Below are 24349 nucleotides of genomic sequence, written 5' to 3' on the forward strand. Positions count from 1 at the left end.
TTAGAGGTCCTGTTTATGAGTGTGTTGAGGTAAGTAAACCATTAATTATGGTGGGAAACGTAGGCGAAATAGGTGGTCGGGAGAGCTGTCGTGGAAGGGTTTTTAGGAGACCCGTTTTCTGTAATAAACTGTACATAAAGCGGACGGATATTTTCAAAATCGAAGCTTCTCGCGGCCGATCAGCGTGATTTCACCCCTTAATTCCACGGATGGCCCTCGCAAGTCATGAAAATGCTATCCATCGTCTCAAGGGCGAAGTGGCGGTGTTGTGGAGAAGGGTAGGGGAAGCGGGCGGGGTGGGCGAGGGCGGTGGAGGGGCGTGGGTGGGTGTGGGCGGCCAGTGTGGCATCATTCACTCAGAGGAGACCTCTATGGGGACTAGGAGAACACCTCGTGAATCTTTGCCGAGTTGGGTGTCCGAGGTCAGGGAAGAGAAGGGCTCCAGCGTCCTGCTGAAGGAGCAGTTGCTGGACCTCAAGGAGGAGTTGGAGCATCTAGAGGACAGGGTTAGTGCCCTCACAGTGGCAGATGCAGATGCTGCACAACCAGTTAATTTCTCCAAAATGAGGGATATAGAAGGCATTTTGATGAAAGTTGCACAGATCAGAAATTGCTTTAAGACACTCCAGGGCAATGGCCAGAGGAGGTATGGATACCTAGAAGCACAGGAAGAAGAACTGAAAAAAGATATTAGGGCTCTGAGAGAGTGCCTGACTGAAGATCGTAACTATATAGAGGGCACACAGTATGTAGATGGAGTGCGATTTACCGATGCTCTTTTGAAAAGTAACGTGATACACAGTGACGAACAGGGAGAACATGCAATCATAGGTGTAGTAAATAGTACTCGGAAACGTAACCTGGTGCAGAGGAAAATAGATAATGAAATGCCACAGGCTATGCCGCAGTTTAAGCATCATTGGGAAAAACGTGATCACCAAATCTTTGTCAAGGTTTATCATAAGTTCAAGGGGGAGCAGAGAAGAAAAGAATGGACAAGAGTTTTAGCATACAAGACAGAATCAGAGATTGATGAACATATTGCACTCTATGATAAATATATTCTTGAGAAAAACAAAATGAGAGAGAAATTAGTGCAGTGGAAGCAGGAGAGAAAATCAAAAAGGATAGAGGAGGAAGCAAAGGTTGCAGAGAAACAGAAGGATAGAGAGAAGGAATTGCAGGCAAAAAATCAAGCAAAAGAAGAAAGGTTGAGAAGGGAAAGAGAGGAGAGAAACCAACAACTTGCTCTCTGGAAAACCTCAAGGGAAAAGAGCAATTTGAAGGGGGAAGGTGACCTGAGTCAGGAGACGAAGGTCGAGAAAAGAGGTTTAGGAAAAGTGAAGCCTCAGTCTTATACCAGAGAAGAAAGAAGAATTATAGCCAAGCAGCTTCAAGAGTATGGCCACCAGAAGGAACTAGCAAGAACAGTAGAAAACCAGAGGAAACAGGAAGAAATGTTACTTCATAAGAGATTATATAATGCCAGTAGTAGGTTAAACTTTAGAAAGAAAGATGAGGAATACATTAAGTACCTGAAAGAGCAGAGAGAAAAACAGAGAAAGTTGGAAGAACAACACTGCAGAAAACTTGAACAAATAAAATCAGGTGTGCAGGTGAACATAGAGAGGAGTAAAGATCGTCTTTTCCAGCTGACCCAGAGTAGGGTAGCATATACTTCCAGTCCTAGACAAAAAGGCACGTTTGATACTATAAGTGTCGATAGTATATCGAAGCTTGGAACACCCACTTGGAGACAAGACCTCTGAGCTTTGTAACAAGTGATTTGCAAGTGAATAGTTTAAGGCCAGACTTAGATGAGCCAACCATTTTCTTACAGAAATGCAGAAAGATGTTCCTCACATAATGATTATATTAAATGTAAATGTTTCTGTAAATAATAGTAATAGCTTGAATTAACATGGTGCATTGATGAAACTACTAATATCTATATGTGTGGGAGTGTTCCCCTGTTGATGAATGTGGTCTGCAAATTGTATAAGAAAAGTGAGTATATCTTGATACTATTTTACATTCTAATTTTTGGTTATTGATATATTTGAAGTAATAACTGGGCAGGATAGAATTAATATTTACAAATTGCCATGCATTAAAGTATGGGTATTTAAATCTGAAAACACAAATGTGCACACATGCGCATGGACACATGCATGTCGGGGGCACATATGTAGGAAGGTATGAATGAGAATGAACAGCCTCACAATACAAGAGATGTATTTGACCGGTTCCAAATATATCTTTTATCAGAAATACATTCTCATTCATACCTTTCTACATTTGACAACATGAATATGGTTCAACACACATGTGCACACATGCATGCAGACACACGTGCGCGCATGTGCACACCTACAAATGGGCACAGCTGTGCATATGGGCATACCTACAAATGGGCATTGCTGTGCAAACAGACACACCTACAAATGGGCATAGGTCTGCAAACGGGGACACCTACAAATGGGCACAGGTCTGCAAATGGGCACAGGTCTGCAAACGGGCACAGGTCTGCAAACGGGCACAGGTCTGCAAACGGGCACAGGTCTGCAAACGGGCACAGGTCTGCAAACGGGCACAGGTCTGCAAACGGGCACAGGTCTGCAAACGGGCACAGGTCTGCAAACGGGCACAGGTCTGCAAACGGGCACAGGTCTGCAAACGGGCACAGGTCTGCAAACGGGCACAGGTCTGCAAACGGGCACAGGTCTGCAAACGGGCACAGGTCTGCAAACGGGCACAGGACTGCAAACGGGCACAGGTCTGCAAATGGATGCAGCTGTGCAAATGGATGCAGCTGTGCAAATGGATGCAGCTGTGCAAACGGGCACACCTGTGCAAATGGATGCAGCCGTGCAAACGGGCACACCTGTGCAAATGGATGCAGCCATGCAAAGAGGCACACCAACAAATGGACACACCTGTGCAAACAGGCACACCAACAAATGGACACGCCTGTGCAAACAGGCACACCAACAAATGGACACACCTGTGCAAACAGGCACACCTATGCAAATGGGCATAGCTGTGTAAACATGCACACCTGTGCAAATGGGCACCTGCACGCACACCTGTGCAAATGGGCACCTGCACACACACCTGTGCAAATGGGCACAGGTGCATACACAAAAAACACCATGCACATACAAGTAGACTATGTAGAGACATAAACATACAATATTTGAATATATACACACATGCAAACATACATTAACCCATTTACGATGGGTGTCCCACATATGAGACACCTTGGGGGGGGGGAGATAATGGGCATCCCGCTGGTGTGATGCTGTATCGGGGCTTGTGCTCCAACTCAGTAGCGCGCCGCGGCTGGCGCATGGGCAGAGTCCGGGCCAGCCCCGTGGGCAGAGTGTGACGCCAGCCCCGCGGGCCGATTTTGTAGCTGCCTGGAGACTTTTATTTTAGGCTTATGAATATACCGGCGTAAGTGGATTAAGAGGACTGTCCCAGAAAATGCCATTTAATCCTCATTTAGTAGGCCTACATCGATTAAGGGGATAAAATTTATTAGTCTTCCCTATCAAGCCATTTGTTCCTCATTTGATTACTATCATATGTTTTTTCGGGCATCCAGTACAAAATACATTGTTTCCAATGCACTTTGCATATTTACTTCAAATGTTTTTAGTTGGTAATTATAATTTTGGGTATTTGTTTCAGAGAGCGATGCACCCTCCTAGGGTCTAAGTTGAAAATGTTGTTGTTTTTCTGCAGGAAGTCCAAAGATTTCATCGATTCTTGGTGGTGTTTCACCTCGTTCAGGAGATCGAGTGCCGTTTCTCCATTGACAATCTTGATTTGAAAGTCCTATTAGTAGAGTATATCAGGGACATTATGAGGTAAAACAGGCTTAAATAAGAATAACAATCAAAATGGATAAAACTAGCACAAAAAATGCTTAAAATTGGCCAATTATATTCTACGGATGTAACCACCTTCTTTGAAATTCTTCGGGCTAATGCATCACAATTCAAAGACTCTACAGGAACCCAACCCACCTTTCACAGAACTCTACGGGAATTCACACATTCCAACCCCCCCAAAAATGTATTGGTAAATAAACCAGCCTAATATATCAATTCTAGTTGCTGTGACTAGGCGTGCACTTTGGGCACTGCCTGAGGGGAGGGTTGATGGGGGGCTCGGCCCCCCAACACTCCCCGGGACATATCCTCTTCACCTTGGTGTGTACGGCAAGATAGAGCTGCATTCTCACTGTAATGTAAACCAAATACCTTTATACACTGAAATGTTAAACATTTGTTGCTTCTTTGTACCGTCTGGATTGCTTCGATTTTTATCACTTTTTTCATCATTTGGAGCTCATGATAGACCCAGATATTAAACTAGGAAGGTTACTAAAGTCTGATTATTCTTCATTGAAACTGTATAAGTCTTACAATAATTCAGAATCAACACAACACTGGAAATGCAACATGTCAACCTGTGGCTGAATATTATACTATGCTATAATATATAGATAAATGATATGTAAACTAAGTGAATGAATAATGTGCATGTATTTTTATATATGTATGTGTTTATACATGTATATATGTATATATGTGCATGTATATGTATATGTGTGGAATTCATGATGAACAGATTGCAACAGGAACAACGTTGGGAAGAACAAGAAAACACCCGAATATACTGAGGGCCTTTTCGCTATTGCTTCTTCAAGGCATACATTCCCTGAGGAAGCAATAGCGAAAAGGCTTTCGGCATATTCATGTGTTTTCTTGTTCTTCCCTTTCAGTTGAATTATATATATGTATACATGTATTTGTATATACATATGTATATATCTGTCTATATGCATATGTCTCCCTGGTTTTTCATTTTACCATGGTCCTATGCCAAATTTTCCCACGATGCAAAATCACAGCGTCTGCCTCTCAGACCAACTTTTCATGATATAATGCCTATGTCATCAGGATTGTAGAGGTTTATCTTGCTTAAGAAAAAGAAAAAAAAAAAGACACTTGAATTTCCTTTTCTTTCATAATTTAGTTTAGATAATATGTTGATAGAGATGCTTTATCTGAAGTAGGTGCAGTGCAGTCTCATTAGATAGATATTATTTGTTGAGTATTTAGAAATAATTTGAATTGCCATATGTCCATGGAAACTGACATATTTTGTTTATTGTATGTTTCACCTTTTTTCAGAAATTGTTTAGGGTTATTTCTTAATTATTGTAGCCTTCCTTTGTCTAGGTAAACATTTTATTTAAGAACAATGAAAAAATAATGGCAGATAAAATTTTCATATGTAACAAGAATTATGTTGCTATCTGAGAATTGTGACACTTGTATCAGATATTCATTTTCTCCTTTGCAGCTGAACGTTGAAGTTGTTCCTTGAGGTTTCAGTCATGTTTGTTTCCAAGACTGGCATCAAGGTGGATGACATACCCAGTAAGTCCCAATAATGCATTATATGCTCTGATTTTCATTGATTTGTGAATATTGTGCACCATTTTACAGTCTGGTAATCATGTTATAAGAAAGAAAGAAAAATATTTAGGAGAATTTTCAATATTTTTTAGGAGTTCTACCTTTTAAAATATCATTTGGCTTTTTATGTTAAATTTTACAGCATATATAATTTCATTTGAAGACTTGAGAGTAGAGAGGTCTTTAGTTACTGATAATTAATATAACTTGATGCTTTAGCAGTATCCCTATATTAATATTTGGTACTTATTGAACCAACTGAATGGCACCTTTAAAATAAAAAAATACAAGAATAGCATATCTAGTAATTCCTGCTCTAACAGTTTCAATCAGCATTTGTGTAGAAGTGATGATTAATAGTGTAGAAAGAGAGACCATTCTTTTTTATTGGGATGAAATGCTTAGAAGAAATTTTCTCTCCCAACAGTCTTGACAAAGCATGATATAAGAAGCAAAGTTTGGGGATACATTGAAGAACATGACTTGGCGAATTTCCCTCGTCCAGTTGACCACCGTATCCCTAATTTCAAGGTAAATATCACATTGGTAACTATAGGAGATAAAAGATATTTATTTATGTAATAAAGAGAAATCATGTTAAATACTTGTGGGGAGGTATGAAAAAATTATTGTTTGAAAAGCACAGTTTAATTTCATATTCTCAGGTTTAGGGATAGTGTAAATTTGTAATTACCCTTGTAAGGCAGGACCTGGTAGGTGGTAGTAGTAGTAGTATTTGTTATTTTAAGGTATGCAGATTGAAGAAGAGTAAAAATGTCGGCAATGGAATGGCTGCATTGTATGTACAACTTTTTCATGTCACAGGTTTATTGTTTATTACTTTACTTTTTTGCTGGATAATGATGAGATATGATCAACTTCTCGAAGTTTGTTTCTTTATTTTGATTGAGGGTGAAACCCAGTGATTATTACATGCATTCACTTTTCTTTTAAGAATATCTTCTCTGTTCTGTTGTTTGACATTGGAAAATATTTCTTGAAAGTAAATAAAAAAAAAAATTATAAGAAAGGTGAAGTGAAGTGAAACAAGTGGTTTCATCACTGTGTTTAGAAGTTAACCCATTTGCCCACATTTCTCTTCACTCGATTTGTTTTTTGTTGAGAATATTGTCTGTACACAGAAATATTGTAAATTATATATATATATCTGTATGTGCATATTTATATGTATGTATACTTATACAAATTTATATATGGATTTATAATTTTTTAAAGACATTTCTGCACATTACTTGAAAGCACCCACATACTCACTCAGACACATGGACTCACTCACTCACTTACACATGCACTCACTCACTCACTTACACATGCACTCACTCACTCACTTACACATGCACTCACTCACTCACTTACACATGCACTCACTCACTCACTTACACATGCACTCACTCACTCACACATGCACTCACTCACTCACTTAGACACATGCAGATGCGCACACATACACGCAGACGCGCGCACACACACAGACGTGCGCGCACACATGCACACACATTCAGACACGCAGACTGGTATTGAAACTTCTTGATGGCAAATAACGCCATTTTGAAGGCTATGGTTTTCACACAATCTCCTTATATGCCCTACAATATTGCTCGGCTACTTCTTGCCCTCAAGGTGCCATTTGAGTTAACCAGGAGGTGAGCCATCTCTGTCTGGAACTAATTGGCTGGCCATCTCGTTCTCACATGCACTGTCCTTGGATAGGCACATTACGGCATTAGCTTATGTTCTTGTCCACACTTTTCTCATTCCATCCTCATGATTGCTTGTCCTTGAATTCCTCTTCTTCCTACTCCTTGGTAACATCCATCCATCCCAGAAGGGCTCACCCAGGTCATCCACAACTTTGTACTTCCCCTGACTTCCTTGTTCTGGTTTACGCTCACCATGTGCAATATCAAAACTAACACAGAAGCTGATGGTAGTGTGATTAACAAGTGGGCACTGAGAATCCTGATTGCTATCATAGGTGTTCTGTTTATATTGTGTATTATAAAGTGTTACCAGGAGAGGAAGATCTGGCGTGCAAAACTGACCGAAGGATTTTTTACCTTCTTAGTTCTGTGCAGTGCAGTAAAGGAGTTCCAATGATTTGATATTTTCAGGGTGCAGGTGAGGCAGGGCAGCGTGTTCGTGACCTGCAGTGCTTCACGGCCGCCAAGACAGTCAAAGTCAATCCAGACAAACCTCAGGAGGAAGTGAGGTTTTTTGTCTTAGAGGTAAGATTTAATTTTTATACAGCATTATCTTTTCACTTTTTCTTCATTTTTCTCTATCGTCATTTTTTAAACATCTTTCTGATATTCATGTTTTACTTTTTTAAATATTCTGTTTAGATGGATGAGATGAAAGTGGTTTTACCCATCCCATGTGAGATGTATTTAGGGAAAGAAAAGGGATTGTGGATAGAGGACATGAAGTTCTGCAGAGCAGCATGGAGATGAAAAGTCAAAATTTGCAAGAGTATAACAGGTATACTCTGGTTCAGGAATAGGATTTTGATGTAAATGTTTTTTTGTCTTTCTAGTTGTCTTTGTACATTTACTGTCATTTTGATATCAAGTGCTGTATGTATCTTTCTTGTAAACTAAATCTTCTGAACTTTTTGTAAGCAGACCATCTCTCTTAAGCCTTCTTACATGTGTATAGCTATTTGGCAGGTCTTTTAGTACATTTAGAGGTGTAGATATATATCTTAGATAGTCTAGAATGTACTGTACCCATTGATGCAGATTTTATTGTATTTGTTCTTAACACTCCCAGTAGTGATTAAGGTACTTGATATATATGAAGTTATTTGCAAGGGCTTATTGGATTCCTGTAGAATTATAACTACCACAATTTGGTATAGAAGATAAATAAATTACATTTAAGCTATATTTGAATTGCTTAACCCAGTGCCAATGGATAAAAATGTTTGGCAAGTGGACGTAAGAACAGGATTGTTGGCGCGCATTGGCAGTTTCCCCTGTTTATTTATTATTTTCTTTTCTGGTACTGTCCAAAACTTCCATTCAAACCATTCATTGAACGATCTTTAAAATTTCCACCTTTTTAGTATAGATTAGGGTACATCATGCCTATTTTCCCCAAATTCTAAAATCCACCATATTCAGTAACCATACTGATCAATGTATAAGCTGTAGCATATTACGGGGGAGAGTCTATCCAAAGCATATTTCATATGCAAATATACCCAAAATTTAAATTAGAAAGAAAACAAGTAAATATTTCCAATTTTTAAATATTGGGATAAAGATGTTATTTGGACATTTACAAACTAATATGTAAAAGTAATGTCATTATCAAATGCTGTGTGTATTTATACAAGAAGCAAACACACAGCATATATCCATATAGGTGAAACTAGTGCAAAATGCCACTTCAGTGGTGGGCGCTAACAATTGTGTGGTAGTTTCCACATTCATGTATGAATACTGGAAGCTAACTTCCTCCAAATAACCCCTCAGACCCCCTTCTCCTCAGGGATGTGGTCCCTAAAGAGGGAACCAGTAATATCCAATATTATTTTCTTTGAAATGCATATGTGTGTGGATGGTTCCTCATGTACTTATCCAACTAGCAGTGAATTTGTAGGCCTATGTCGCCATGCCCCATTTCTCCTTCCCTTAAATTGTCTGGATTTTTTTTATATTGAAACTGTCATTATTATTAATATGATTTATGGTGTTATTAACCCACTAGTGACGGTACATTTTCAAGACAAAAGTAATATTTTCCGGGCGGCTTCAAAATTGGTGTATGGGAAAGTTTGGGAACCTACCTGTGCGCCACCCGCCACCTGCCACTGGCAACAAAATCAGAGGGCATGGGACGCCTGATAAAGCTTAATTTTCCATGACTCATAAGTGTGACGCCAGTCGTAAGTGGGTTAAGTGCTAATGGCAGTTTGAAATTGAATTATTACCAGAAACCAAGGAAAACCGTAAACAAGTTTAACAGGTATGACTAGTGCGTGACTTTTGTTTACAAAGCACTTGTCCACTTTGAGTGGACATGGCATGTGCATACCATCCCTGGTGTCAGTGGAATAATTAGCATGGAAAGAAGCCTACTTGCATTTGTTTACCTAAAGAAATATTGCATTTTTAAGAAAATCATAATAGTTTGTTTTGGCATTTTTACTTCAAAACTATTCAGACATTCATTGATGAAGATATGAAAACACAAGCAAATACCATGCATGTTAAACTATGCTTATCACATGGTCAGGAAAGCTTAGTTGTCGAGTCTAAAATTAATCAAGAAGAGGGAAAAAAGTTTTTTCCCCTGGATCTTTATTGTCTTATCTAGAGATTATCATAAATTTTCTGGTTTACACATCAAAGGTTTGAACTAATGCAGAAAATAAGTAATTCATGAGAATTTGGGAAAAAAAAAGAAAGAAAGAAAAAAATACTAATAATATACAATAGCACTTAATTCAGAAATAAACTTTCCAGGTGAGTAAATACATGGGGGAATAAAACTATATAAGGAGTTAAGGAAAGGGTTTCAGAATCTTAGAATTTTCTTTGAAATTTCTCTAGGATGTGTACATTTCTGTATAACTGGAAATGTATATATATATATATATATATATTTTTTTTTTTTTTATAGTGGATGGCCCGTTTAATTGCTTAAGGGAATGACCTTACTTTAAGTGTATTTTTTTGTATAATTTGGGAATGAGAAATCAAAATTTTATATGGTTATATACAAGTTATTTCTTGAGAAACTTCCACATCTGTGTAGATTAGGTAAACTAATGAAAAAGGTTACATTAATGTATTTTTCATTTTGTTACTCTCCTAATTTACCTTTCCTGAATTTTGTAAACTTACTAACTCTCTCCCTTACATATCTGAGGACTTCAAATTTATTGTTTCTACAACTTCTCATTTTTGAGTGAAAGGTTCTATGTTCTAACTTTTTGTTTACAGATGGATACAGATTGAGTTCTCATGCGGTTTCTGCCCAGCTGAAGTGTTGCTGTGTCTTTATCCTCGGTATTCTGTCGCTGTAACTTAAGAAAAGTCTCATGTTATAGTGCAATCCTTGGTGTGCCGCAAAGGTTGTTGTGATCCTAGACTTTTCATTGAGGTCCTTTCGATGGTAAGGCAATTTGCTGACAAGTACACTAGGATTCTTTGTTTTTCCTTGTTTTTTCTGTTACTATCCTTATTATCGTAATTATTTTGGTCTAGATAAGATAGTGGATATTCCTTTTGTTTGAACTTACAGGTGACAATCCCATTATTGGCCTCACACTGGTTTCATGGTATCAGGCATTCCCTTTTGTTTATTAGATCAGATAGCGTCTCTCCAAGAGTGGACTCCTAACTGCTGTCCGGTTTAGTTAGGTATTTTTGTATTTGTTCTGAAGATAACTCCTGTTGGGATTGAATTATTCATCCCTTCCATTGTCAGTACATGTAATTGTCAGCCATGAGGTTCAAAGTGCTTGTTTTCTCAGATTCATTCATTACTCTAGCTAAAGATGATTTTTTTTCTACAGACGACTCTTCCAACACTCCTGCTCTTTCTGTGCTCCTTGAGTGATGGTCTTGCAAAATTTGTGTGTTTTCATTACCATTCTTTTCCTCATCTCTGCAGGGAGGTCATGTTTCCTTGTGCTTGACAGCCACTTTCTACAATGTTTTCCATGATTTTTTATTTATTTATTTATTTATTATTATTTTTTAGTTAATCTTTTATTTTTTTTTCACAAAACATATGGTGGTTTTATGGATTTTTATTGTAGATATTAATGACTCCTAAATTGATTTTGTGATTTTTTTCTCTTAACAAAAGTAGAGTATACACAATGCTTGCAGTAATAAGTCACAATCAACAGAAGACATATTTCATATCATGTATATGGAAGTGGGGGAAAAAATGGAGTGTGTACTCTACAGTTTGCATTAATATTTGCAAATATATGCTCTAAATCCAGGCTTAATTCAACAAACTTTACAGATGGTTATCTCCAAGTTTGAGAGTCGAGAAACGCTGTCTTTGCTAAGGCAAGCTTTCTTGATTGAGTTGAAATTTGCCACTACTGATTATACACTGTGACAATCATTTAACTCGTAAAGACTCTTTATCTTCTGCAGATGACTTTCCCCACTTAGCTGACTATTCCTGTAATTTTGCAACTTTTCATCATTGTCAGATTTTTACTCTGTAAACTGAAGTGTAAAGTGTTAAGCACCTAATGGCATATATTTGATCATGACATGTTTGGCTTAACCCACATTTAGGTTTAAATATATAGCTATACTCATCTCACTTTCTTCTTGTACTTTAGATTAGGTGGTGGAGACAGGCAGAAATGGTCAGCTCAATAACAAGACATGATTTTCCTCCCCCAAAACACATTTCTCAAGTTGATATATAATTAATAGACACTGAATAAATATGACTTAGAATTGGCTAAAGTGCTGTTGGCATGAGGTTAGTGATTTGAATAGAACGGACAGCCTAAGGATAAGATGATTCTCTTTACCCGAGAGTCATTACACATAAAACTGTGAAAAGGCAGATTTCAAGATAAGCAAGGAAAGAGGAGAATGAGTGGGAGTGGGCAGGTGGTCTATAATGTCAGGCAAAGACCAAGATGGGACAAGATTAGGGATGATGGAGCATTAGTAATCAGCTAAACAGGAAAACAGAGCAAGGGGTGGGGTTTGGTTACTATGGCTTCCCTGGGGTTCATTTGTCATATTATCATTGGATATTCTAGATGGAAAACTGCATTCATATTTTTATTGTCAAAATATAATTGGATGCTCCAAATCGAGACCAAAATGATGCATCATATATAAAATATATTGATTTTCTGTAGCTCCTGCTCTAAGAGATTCAGTGGTTAGGGGTTAACCATTTTCAATAGTTTTACCGGTTTTGCAAATGGCAATGCATAAGTATACTGGTATTGGCTCTTACTCAAAAATAACAAGTAAATTTTCATGTAAAGTTTGGCAAGTCAGGCTTACAATAGTGTTTGCCACTGGGGCACTACGTCAGGTGTCCAGATTAGTATCAGATTCACAAGATTCATCCCAGCGATTGAGACATGGAGTCATGACATGATGAGGCATTATCTGATGTCTTGTAATATTTACCATGACATGAAAGGACATGACCAGTTGTCACTTGTGTCAGCAAAAAGGATAACAAACAGTTTGAGGGTTCAGAATAGTTCTACTGGTTAGTTATTTGTGTTTGTATACAGTGCTATTAGCTTAATCACTCCATAGTACCTGAAGAACCAAACCATGATATTGCCAAGATATTGGACAATCTTGCAAGTAGATTTTGAGGCTAAGGCATCAGATGTCCCAGGAGAATTAATACTGTGGCCATGGCTCATGAGGCCAATTACTCGTCAGTTCAAAAAGTACTCTCCAGTCCTGGCAGCTTAAAATGAAATGAAACTTTCCAAAAGTTTGATTTGTCTTTGTATCATATGTAATAATGGTAGTTGTAATTATTCCTTGCAGCATTTCAAATCAACAAAAGATTTTCTTCAAAAAAGTATGGGAGGGTTGACTTACTAAGATGCGACTTAACAAGGTTGTCTCCTTAGAAAAGTATTCCTTTTTCTCTAAAAAAGCTTTACTAATGTAGCATTGCAGAGACAACTCTGAAACCTGTTTTTCTTTCCTACACAGAATGTATTTGCAAGTTTTTAAGTATATTAATATCCTTATCACAGGTTACTACTATTTATTTATTTTTTTATTTTTTTATTTTTTTAGATAAAGGAGCATATCATAGGGAGCACAGAAAACATTTTCAAAAAGGGTACAAAAGTAATGCTAGTACTTTGGGACTAGAATTATTCTCAACTTTTTATCTCTATACTGAAAGCACCATTTACTCAGAATATTAGGAAAGCAAAGGAGGTATCTTTAACCCAGTGCTGCTGGGGAAAATGTAATTTTCTGTAGTGTTTTGTGAAATTTATTTATACACAGATGGCTCCACAAATGGTCAGCCACCAGGGAGCCAATTGGCAGTCTATAGCTTCATCTGACTGCCCCTTTCTTTGAGTTTGATGCTGCTGCTGTTATTATTATTATTATTATTATTGATAAGGTTTTCACAGTTATTAGCAGTACTAGTAGGGATATAAAATAAAATGGCATTTCGAAAATCAAGACAGTGTAAACATGTAGTTTCTAAGCACTTATGGGGTGACTGTTTAATTATGATAGATATAAACTTAATGTGGGCATGGCATGTACATACATGTACATACATATCGGGAAAAACAATGCTTGTCCAAAAAGTGATGGAAGTATCTTAATCCAATTGTGATGGGATTTCTGGCTGCCAATCCAAGCCATTCACTGGGGATAGTGTGTGGTCATCCATGCGAGCAAAGAATCAGAAGCTTGGGGAGTACATGTTTATCTTGTGTGCATGTTTGGTTAAGGCACACTTGATTTTAGAATAGATGGAAACTGTTAGTATTGAGCTAAAAAAGGAAGATAGGAATTTATGATCAGTGATACAAATTTCCCTCTTACTGTTTCTAATTACTTAACCAAGTAATGGTATAATGTCTGGAGCTTTGCTAAAATCACTGTATATGAGCTACAAGAAGATATTTTCAATTTTCAATACCTATGCCAAAGAATCTCCCCTACCTAGGACCTCAGCCCTCGCCTTAACTAATTTTGCATGGTCTTTTCTTCTCCCTCTTTCCTTAACCTTTTCTTCATCTAATTCTTCCGTCTTAAAGTGTGAGAGCCATACTAAAAGGATGAAAGACTGGCTTTGTCAGTCCTGTATGGTCTTTGTACTCAGTTTGCTCTTCCCTCTTTGTTTTTCATAACCATACTAACCTACAGTGGTCTACAACCTTTGACATCTAATGTATGTTGTCCTAATTATTAACTCATTTTGCCCTTTTCACCACAATATTTATAGCGCTGTATGACATTTCCTTACCTCGGGGCTTCGTCCCCAAGTAGAATGATGAGAAGATACTTTTTTCTTTGAAAATTTTGATTTGTATTCTGTTTGTTTGAAGCCCCTATTGTTATTGTAGGGGGGGCTTAGGAGACGAGGACTGAGGCACAATGCAGGGGATCACTCTTGCTTTGGACCTCAGCCCTCGCCTTAACTAATCTTGCATGGTATTTTCTCCACCTTTCTTTTTCCTTCTCTTCTTCAGCCCCTTCTGTCTACTACCATACTAACCTACAGCACTCTCTACAGCCTTTAAGATATTTTGTCCTAATTCTTAATTAATTTTTCTTTATGCCACAATACTTTCATAATACTGTATGACCTTTTCTTACCTGAGGGCTTCACCCCCAAACCACGCCCTATTGCTATATATTGTATACACTGCTAATGACCTTAGATGTTGATGTGGCAGAAAGTTTTCAATAAATGATAATAAATTTGTGTTTGAAGTTACTTGCCACCAGTGAATTTACTCTTGTTTTACTAAAATTATGGAGCAGGAGTGTTTAAACCTAGGCCTGGGATAAGGAAGGAGTTCCAAAATATATGTGGAAAACAATATTTCAATAGCCAAACAATTGTCTATCAAGAATTACCCCCTTCAGGGTGTAGTTTAAAAGCATACTCAGCCTAGAGTATTAGTTCCACAATGTACCCAGAACATACATTTAATGCATTTGTATTAAAATGAAGTTGGATGAAAACTTGAAAAAAAAATAGGGGGGGGGGGAGTTGAGTTGGGCCTTGTAGCTATACAGTAGGGTCTCCAGTTGCAAGCAGGGTAATGATATAGGCCAGCCAATATGCAAGTGATTAGGTGCTGCTGGAATTATTAAATTCATCCGCTAGCTAGAGGAACATTTACTCTGGAGGAAGTGAAAGGACAACACCCAGTTGAGTCCCATTTGTCATTATCTAAGACTGGACTAACCTGCCTAACCATTGTTGTTGCTCACAGGTTTATTTGCTTTGGCTGCCTCCATTTCTACTCTGCCACTGTACCTTTCTTTTTCTTAAGATATGTTCCAATAAACATAGGGATCAGACACCTTTATGTTGAGGATCTACAGTACTCTCTCTATGGTGCTGTTTCAGACAATTTAACCTATCGGTATTCAGTGTCATATTTAAACCAATGCCCCTGGAAAATTAATGAACTGTATACAATTTATATATTGTTTTGTGAAATGTCTCTGGAAATGCATTTCCACAAAGGAGCCAATTAGCAAATCTTGTGACCTCCCCTGAGAGTTTTGGGAATTTTATTTTTTATTATTTTAAAAAAATAATGCTATCAATATTGATACTGTATTTTTAGGCCAGTGTTACTTGTATGGTAGCTGTATCCGATTTCTCATGGTTAGGTGTTTGGCATACGTATTCAAATGCATACATAAACGTTATATCTGGGTAATAAGGATGAACCTGACCTGACCTGGAGATGTATCATCTTTTCAAGATGCTGCCATCTTGTTTGTTTCATCATGCATGCGCAGAACATCAATCGGGAGCTTTTCTGCAGTACTTGTAGTCACTTATGTTCATTGTAGACATCATAATTACTACAGTGTTCTTAACATTACAAACATCAATATTAGATACCAGAAATTATTTTAGAAAATCAAGGAAAAGGATAAACAGGTGAGACAGGTAGAACTCATAATTGGTTCATTGGTGATTTGGTAGTTGTGAGGCCATCTATTTGTAAAAACAAATTCTAAATTAAAAGCACTCTGGGCATGGTGTGTATACACATGCCATCCCTGGCAGCATAAGGTTAAAAGTGAACTTTTCAAAACTCCTATTAAAAATGGTGTCTCAAGAAGGTATTCCAATTCTTGTGTATCTGTTTTTCTTTCCAAATCTGATGAACTGGTCATTTATGGTAGATCAGAAGGTGCTAATACCTTCTGGTCTCTCACCGAGATTTTCTTTTCACTGTTTTCTTTTTCTTTTTCCTTCTTTTTTCTTTTTCTTTTCTTAATTTTTATAGTATCATACTGGTTTCCAGTCTAGCATATTGGTAAATGATCATTATATATTCATAGGTGCTGCTGCATAAGGAGTTCCATTACTTTTATTTATTTTGATTTTTTAATTTTTTTTTGTGGATGGGGACTGTTCACACTAATTGTAAAATATTTAGAAATTGAGTTAGCTATTGATAAAAATAAGTTTTCTTTTCTTTTTTCTTTTATTTTCTTTACAACACAGGCTGGTAAAACACTGCTGATGCCCACACCACGCCTCCGCAGTGGACTCTTTAACCGTATCGATGGCAATCCATCAGAAAATAAGGAGACCTTAAGAACCATGGCAAGCACAGAGGGAATGAAGAAGTATTCAAAACCTGTTGATCTTGAGGCTAACATTAAGGTTGATCTCATTGTAATTGGTTCTGTGGCAGTCTCACGCACAGGTATGGTTCAGCATTGACATCATCTTTATTTATTTGTCATCAATTCTTGCTGTCTTATTCCACTCTATTCCTTGCCTCTCCCTCTTTTGCAGTAGTGGAATCTCACTGACTACCATGCTCCTTTTTGTCTCAGCCTGTTTTTATCACTGTTAAGCTTGTATAGTACTATTTTTTTGTATATACTTTACTTGATGGGAATTACAATGGATTGGTTTGCTTATTTGCTCTCGTGTATTTTTTTCCCAACTCAGATCTTTAACTCCAAAAGATTGGAACTGTTGTAGTTTTATTATTATTCATATATAATTCTACATAAATAGTAAATGCAGATGTCAAAGTTAACCCATTTTTACAGGTGGATGTATGTACTGTCTGCTTTGGATTTTGTTGTACACAGATGTCTCTACAGTTAATTAGCCCTTGACCTCCCCATTCCTTAGATTTTTTTCTCTAATGCTACTAAAACAAAAGTAATTATAATAGTATCAAAATACTTTGAAGTAATAAGAAATGAGTATGAATTGCAAAAACCAAGAAGGAGAAATAATTGAAAAATGTATAACTAGTAGTTGAATCCATGATGACTTAAGTACATGTGGAGCTATCTATGTATAAACAAATCAATAAACTGAAATCAGTGATATAGCATATATATCATGCAATCCCAGGGCAGAGGGTTAATTTCTATTCAAATTTTAGAACGAGATGTGACAAAATTTTTTTACTATTTATTTATTTTTTATTTTCTTTCCCTCTGATTATGAAATGTATATTATGATGAGTATTGTTTATTATTATAATTTATTCCATCACATTGCTCTTATTCTGGTGTGAATAGACAGCTAATCTTTTCCTGTGAGAAAAATTATTCCATCCTTTTTTTCCTCCCTATTAGGTCGAAGAATCGGTAAAGGTGAAGGATTTGCTGACCTTGAATATGGAATGATGAAAGCCATGAAGGCAGTTGATGACAGCACTCTTGTTGTTACCACAGTGCATGACTGCCAGGTTTGTAACTTTCCTTTCCATGTATCTTTTTTCCTTTCCGTCTCTGCTCTCTCCCTCTTTCCTTCCTGTCTCAACTCTGCAATACCTGCTCTCTCCCTCTTTCCTTCCTGTCTCAACTCTGCAATACCTGCTCTCTCCCTCTTTCCTTCCTGTCTCAACTCTGCAATACCTGCTCTCTCCCTCTTTCCTTCCCGTCTCAACTCTGCAATACCTGCTCTCTCCCTCTTTCCTTCCCGTCTCAACTCTGCAATACCTGCTCTCTCCCTCTTTCCTTCCTGTCTCAACTCTGCAATACCTGCTCTCTCCCTCTTTCCTTCCCGTCTCAACTCTGCAATACCTGCTCTCTCCCTCTTTCCTTCCCGTCTCAACTCTGCAATACCTGCTCTCTCCCTCTTTCCTTCCCGTCTCAACTCTGCAATACCTGCTCTCTCCCTCTTTCCTTCCCGTCTCAACTCTGCAATACCTGCTCTCTCCCTCTTTCCTTCCCGTCTCAACTCTGCAATACCTGCTCTCTCCCTCTTTCCTTCCCGTCTCAACTCTGCAATACCTGCTCTCTCCCTCTTTCCTTCCCGTCTCAACTCTGCAATACCTGCTCTCTCCCTCTTTCCTTCCCGTCTCAACTCTGCAATACCTGCTCTCTCCCTCTTTCCTTCCCGTCTCAACTCTGCAATACCTGCTCTCTCCCTCTTTCCTTCCCATCTCAACTCTGCAATACCTGCTCTCTCTCTCTTTCCTTCCCGTCTCAACTCTGCAATACCTGCTCTCTCTCTCTTTCCTTCCCGTCTCAACTCTGCAATACCTGCTCTCTCCCTCTTTCCTTCCTGTCTCAACTCTGCAATACCTGCTCTCTCCCTCTTTCCTTCCCGTCTCAACTCTGCAATACCTGCTCTCTCCCTCTTTCCTTCCCGTCTCAACTCTGCAATACCTGCTCTCTCCCTCTTTCCTTCCCGTCTCAACTCTGCAATACCTGCTCTCTCCCTCTTTCCTTCCCGTCTCAACTCTGCAATACCTGCTCTCTCCCTCTTTCCTTCCCGTCTCAACTCTGCAATACCTGCTCTCTCCCTCTTTCCTTCCCGTCTCAACTCTGCAATACCTGCTCTCTCCCTCTTTCCTTCCCGTCTCAACTGTGCAATACCTGCTCTCTCCCTCTTTCCTTCCTGTCTCAACTCTGCAATACCTGCTCTCTCCCTCTTTCCTTCCCGTCTCAACTCTGCAATACCTGCTCTCTCCCTCTTTCCTTCCCGTCTCAACTCTGCAATACCTGCTCTCTCCCTCTTTCCTTCCCGTCTCAACTCTGCAATACCTGCTCTCTCCCTCTTTCCTTCCTGTCTCAACTCTGCAATACCTGCTCTCTCCCTCTTTCCTTCCTGTCTCAACTCTGCAATACCTGCTCTCTCCCTCTTTCCTTCCTGTCTCAACTCTGCAATACCTGCTCTCTCTCTCTTTCCTTCCCGTCTCAACTCTGCAATACCTGCTCTCTCCCTCTTTCCTTCCTGTCTCAACTCTGCAATACCTGCTCTCTCCCTCTTTCCTTCCTGTCTCAACTCTGCAATACCTGCTCTCTCCCTCTTTCCTTCCCGTCTCAACTCTGCAATACCTGCTCTCTCCCTCTTTCCTTCCCGTCTCAACTCTGCAATACCTGCTCTCTCCCTCTTTCCTTCCCGTCTAATCTCTGCAATACCTGCTCTCTCCCTCTTTCCTTCCCGTCTAATCTCTGCAATACCTGCTCTCTCCCTCTTTCCTTCCCGTCTAATCTCTGCAATACCTGCTCTCTCCCTCTTTCCTTCCCGTCTAATCTCTGCAATACCTGCTCTCTCCCTCTTTCCTTCCTGTCTCAACTCTGCAATACCTGCTCTCTCCCTCTTTCCTTCCCATCTCAACTCTGCAATACCTGCTCTCTCCCTCTTTCCTGCCTGTCTCAACTCTGCAATACCTGCTCTCTCCCTCTTTCCTTCCCATCTCAACTCTGCAATACCTGCTCTCTCCCTCTTTCCTTCCCGTCTAATCTCTGCAATACCTGCTCTCTCCCTCTTTCCTGCCTGTCTCAACTCTGCAATACCTGCTCTCTCCCTCTTTCCTTCCTGTCTCAACTCTGCAATACCTGCTCTCTCCCTCTTTCCTTCCCGTCTAATCTCTGCAATACCTGCTCTCTCCCTCTTTCCTTCCCGTCTAATCTCTGCAATACCTGCTCTCTCCCTCTTTCCTTCCCGTCTCAACTCTGCAATACCTGCTCTCTCCCTCTTTCCTTCCCATCTCAACTCTGTATTACCTGCTCTCTCCCTCTTTCCTTCCCGTCTCAACTGTGCAATACCTGCTCTCTCCCTCTTTCCTTCCCGTCTCAACTCTGCAATACCTGCTCTCTCCCTCTTTCCTTCCCATCTCAACTCTGCAATACCTGCTATGCGATACCTGCAACTCTTTGGAGTAACAATAACAAGTGACATTATGTTGTTTGTGTAGTTTTATATTTCTGTATTATTGAATTTTCTGTAATCTCATAGTGAGATGTTTGTTGCCTGGGCCCTAGGCCAAATTTTTTCATGATATATTCAAGTCACTTTTTTTTTTTTTTTTTTTTGAGATATTTTCATGATGTAAAGGTCATACCCTCCAGATTAAGTGGATTAAATCTGATTTTAGGTTCATAAAAAAACAAATTATTGTTTTATGTAAAGTAATATCTTGACAAGCATAGTGTGGTGCACCTGAGGCTGCTACTCTTATACCTCTACAAAACAAAACACTTACTGTTGCTTAATGCTTCCAACATCCACTACTTAATTGTTCTAGTCCATCACCACCTTCCATACTTCAATACTGGGTTAAAGATTTTGGCAGTTATTGAGACTGAAGGTTGTAGTATACTTGTTTATCAGTATATTACACAGTATTCTAAAGAGTCCTTCTTTTATCCAGCTGTTTGATACCCTGCCCGACCGGCTCTTCGGCCCACATGATGTGCCAGTGGACTTCATTGTAACCCCAACAGAAGTGTTCCAGGTTTCACATCGTTTGCCTAAGCCAGAGGGAATCTACTGGCACCTTTTGTCTCCAGAGAAGTTAAAACAGGTCCCAATATTGAAAACACTTCGGGAGAAGGAGAAAGAGTAAGTCACTGATGTGATCTGTTTTCTTCTTCCTCCACCTCCACTTTTCATCTGTTTCTTCTGTTTTATTCATCTTTTCTTTTCTTCAACTATTCTCCTTATCTTCTCCTTTTCATCTTTTTCTCTTATTTCATTTCTGTCCTTTTTTTTCTATCATTTTTCTTTTCCTTCACCCAATTTTCCACGTCCTCCACTTTTTTCCCACTTCCTCCTTTTGCTCTTCCTGTTCCTCCTCTTGCTCTTCCTGTTCCTCCTCTTGCTCTTCCTGTTCCTCCTCTTGCTCTTCCTGTTCCTCCTCTTGCTCTTCCTGTTCCTCCTCTTGCTCTTCCTTTTCCTCCTCTTGCTCTTCCTTTTCCTCCTCTTGCTCTTCCTTTTCCTCCTCTTGCTCTTCCTTTTCCTCCTCTTGCTCTTCCTTTTCCTCCTCTTGCTCTTCCTTTTCCTCCTCTTGCTCTTCCTTTTCCTCCTCTTGCTCTTCCTTTTCCTCCTCTTGCTCTTCCTTTTCCTCCTCTTGCTCTTCCTTTTCCTCCTCCTCCTCCTCCTCCTTTCTCTTGATCATTATCTTTTTTTTTCTTATTTTCTTTTCTTTCCTTTTTAATTTTTCTTGTTCATCTTTTATTTTATTTTTCTTCCTTCTTCAGTAGTAAATGATTCTGATGGTAGCAGAATTCTTAGTTTTCTTTAATGATGAATCCCTACTTCAGTTTATTTCTCTTAGTCTTGGTTCTTTAGCAAGGAAAGCATTGCAGGAACTTCCTGATATAAGCCTTCAGTAAAGCTTAAGTGAAGTTTTAATTCTGCAGAGCTGGAAAGGATGTGACTCTCGCAGAACTAACTGAGGAACAGAAGGCAGCCAATAGTCGTGGTCGTGGTGGGGGTCAAGGAACCAGAGGCCGAGGCAGAGGCCGAGGCAGAGGAGGTGGCCGAGGAGGCGGCAGGACTTTGTCAGAGGGAGAAGACAATAAAGGGCAGAAGAACATTCAAGTAAGTGTTTGAAGTCCTTTCTCTCTTTATAATTCTCTTTTGTTGTCGATGTGTTTTAATTGTGTTAAGCCTTTGCTTTGCTTTTTATCCATTTGTGTCTTTCTTATTTCTTGCAAATCCTTTTCTGTCCTATACAAGTAATATTCTTGAAATCTGCTACACAGCTTTTTGCTGTTATCCCATATTGCTTACTTTGAATTTGAAATGCATGGGTTAAATGTGAGTTATGGGTTCATTTAGAATTAAGAAGTTGATTTTCATCTGTATAAGGGAGTCTAGTTCTTGTTTTCTATTAATTTCAAGTATTTGGAACAAAATTTATTATCCTTTTCTTTACACTTCAAAATTTATACTGATAGCTAGGTACAGACATTTAGTGTACAGGTACATACACATGCACACGTGCATGCACGTGGACATGTACATTCACACATGCGCATGCACATACACATGGACATGTACATTCACACACGCGCATGCACATACACATGGACATGTACATTCACACACGCGCATGCACTCACACGCACATGCACTCACACGCACATGCACTCACACGCACATGCACTCACACGCACATGCACTCACACGCACATGCACTCACACGCACATGCACTCACACACACGTGCACACACACGTGCACACACACACACGTGCACACACACACACACGTGCACACACACACACACGTGCACACACACACACACGTGCACACACACACGTGCACACACGTGCACACACACACGTGCACACACACGTGCACACACACACGTGCACACACACGTGCACACACACACGTGCACACACACGTGCACACACACACGTGCACACACACACACACGTGCACACACACACACACACACGTGCACACACACACACACACACGTGCACACACACACACGTGCACACACACATATACACGTGCACACACACACACACACGTGCACACACACACACACACGTGCACACACACACACACGTGCACACACACACACACACGTGCACACACACACACACACGTGCACACACACACACACACGTGCACACACACACACACACGTGCACAAAAACACACACGTGCACACACACGTGCACACACAAACACACACGTGCACACACACTCACGCACACGTGAACACACACACACGTGCACACACATACACACACACACACGTGCACACAAACACACACACACACACGTGCACACACAAACACACACACACGTGCACACACACACACACACACACGTGCACACACACACACACACACACGTGCACACACACACACACACACGTGCACACACACACACACACACACACGTGCACACACACACACACACACACACGTGCACACACACACACACACACACACGTGCACACACACACACACACACACGTGCACACACACACACACACGTGCACACAAACACACACACGTGTACACACACACACACACACACGTGCACACACACACACACACACACGTGCACACACACACACACACACACGTGCACACACACACACACACACGTGCACACACACACACACACACGTGCACACACACACACACACACGTGCACACACACACACACACACGTGCACACACACACACACACACGTGCACACACACACACACGTGCACACACACACACACACGTGCACACACACACACACACACGTGCACACACACACACACACGTGCACACACACACACACACACGTGCACACACACACACACACACGTGCACACTCACACACACGTGCACACACGCATACACGTGCACACACGTGCACACACGCACACGTGCATACACACACACGTGCACACACACGTGCATACACACACACGCGTATACGCACACACATGCACACACACATGCACACACACGTGCATACACATACACACACGTGCACACACACGTGCACACACACGTGCATACACATGCACACACGTGCACACACACGTGCACACACACGTGCACACACACGTGCACACACACGTGCACACACACGTGCACACACACGTGCACACACACGTGCACACACACGTGCACACACACGTGCACACACACGTGCACACACACGTGCATACACATACACACACGTGCATACACATACACACACGTGCATACACATACACACACGTGCATACACATACACACACACACGTGCATACACATACACACACACACGTGCATACACATACACACACACACGTGCATACACATACACACACACACGTGCATACACATACACACACACACGTGCATACACATACACACACATGCACACAAGTGCACACACACATGTATTGTACCAGTTTTTATGAT

General features: G+C 40.0%; 3 protein-coding genes across 7 annotated transcripts in view; all 3 read left to right on the forward strand.

Annotated features, from left to right (window-relative positions):
* Positions 1 to 24349, forward strand: part of lost (methenyltetrahydrofolate synthase domain-containing protein lost) — a 32838-nt gene that overhangs the window by 169 nt on the left and 8320 nt on the right. Inside the window, exons 1-8 of one of the 5 annotated variants that reach the window (XM_070142569.1) lie at positions 1 to 29; positions 5380 to 5456; positions 5923 to 6026; positions 7628 to 7741; positions 16719 to 16923; positions 17819 to 17931; positions 20848 to 21038; positions 21839 to 22019. The exon at positions 1 to 29 is cut by the window's left edge and continues 113 nt beyond it. In XM_070142569.1, coding sequence (XP_069998670.1) covers positions 5414 to 5456; positions 5923 to 6026; positions 7628 to 7741; positions 16719 to 16923; positions 17819 to 17931; positions 20848 to 21038; positions 21839 to 22019 — 951 coding nt within the window. In that variant the 5' untranslated portion in view covers positions 1 to 29; positions 5380 to 5413. Of the gene's footprint in view, positions 30 to 483; positions 507 to 1968; positions 2008 to 5379; positions 5457 to 5922; positions 6027 to 7627; positions 7742 to 10498; positions 10638 to 16718; positions 16924 to 17818; positions 17932 to 20847; positions 21039 to 21838; positions 22020 to 24349 lie in introns of those variants that run through there. The other 4 variants (XM_070142571.1, XM_070142570.1, XM_027350787.2 and 1 more) reach the window with 4 other exon arrangements.
* On the forward strand, positions 210 to 1769 carry LOC113800060 (coiled-coil domain-containing protein 112-like). Its single transcript, XM_027350789.2, has one exon. The coding sequence runs from the start codon at positions 210 to 212 to the stop codon at positions 1767 to 1769; it is 1560 nt and encodes a 519-aa protein (XP_027206590.2).
* Positions 2479 to 3048, forward strand: LOC138867317 (period circadian protein-like). The gene has a single exon (XM_070142446.1). It carries the CDS (start codon positions 2479 to 2481, stop codon positions 3046 to 3048), a length of 570 nt encoding a protein of 189 aa, XP_069998547.1.

The sequence above is a fragment of the Penaeus vannamei genome, chromosome 29 (assembly GCF_042767895.1).
Source record: "Penaeus vannamei isolate JL-2024 chromosome 29, ASM4276789v1, whole genome shotgun sequence".
Lineage (NCBI taxonomy): Eukaryota > Metazoa > Arthropoda > Malacostraca > Decapoda > Penaeidae > Penaeus > Penaeus vannamei.

Bases quoted from the DNA above. Each gene is read 5' to 3' on its own strand.
- LOC113800060 (XM_027350789.2), top strand. From the start codon at position 210: ATGGCCCTCGCAAGTCATGAAAATGCTATCCATCGTCTCAAGGGCGAA.
- LOC138867317 (XM_070142446.1), top strand. From the start codon at position 2,479: ATGGGCACAGGTCTGCAAATGGGCACAGGTCTGCAAACGGGCACAGGT.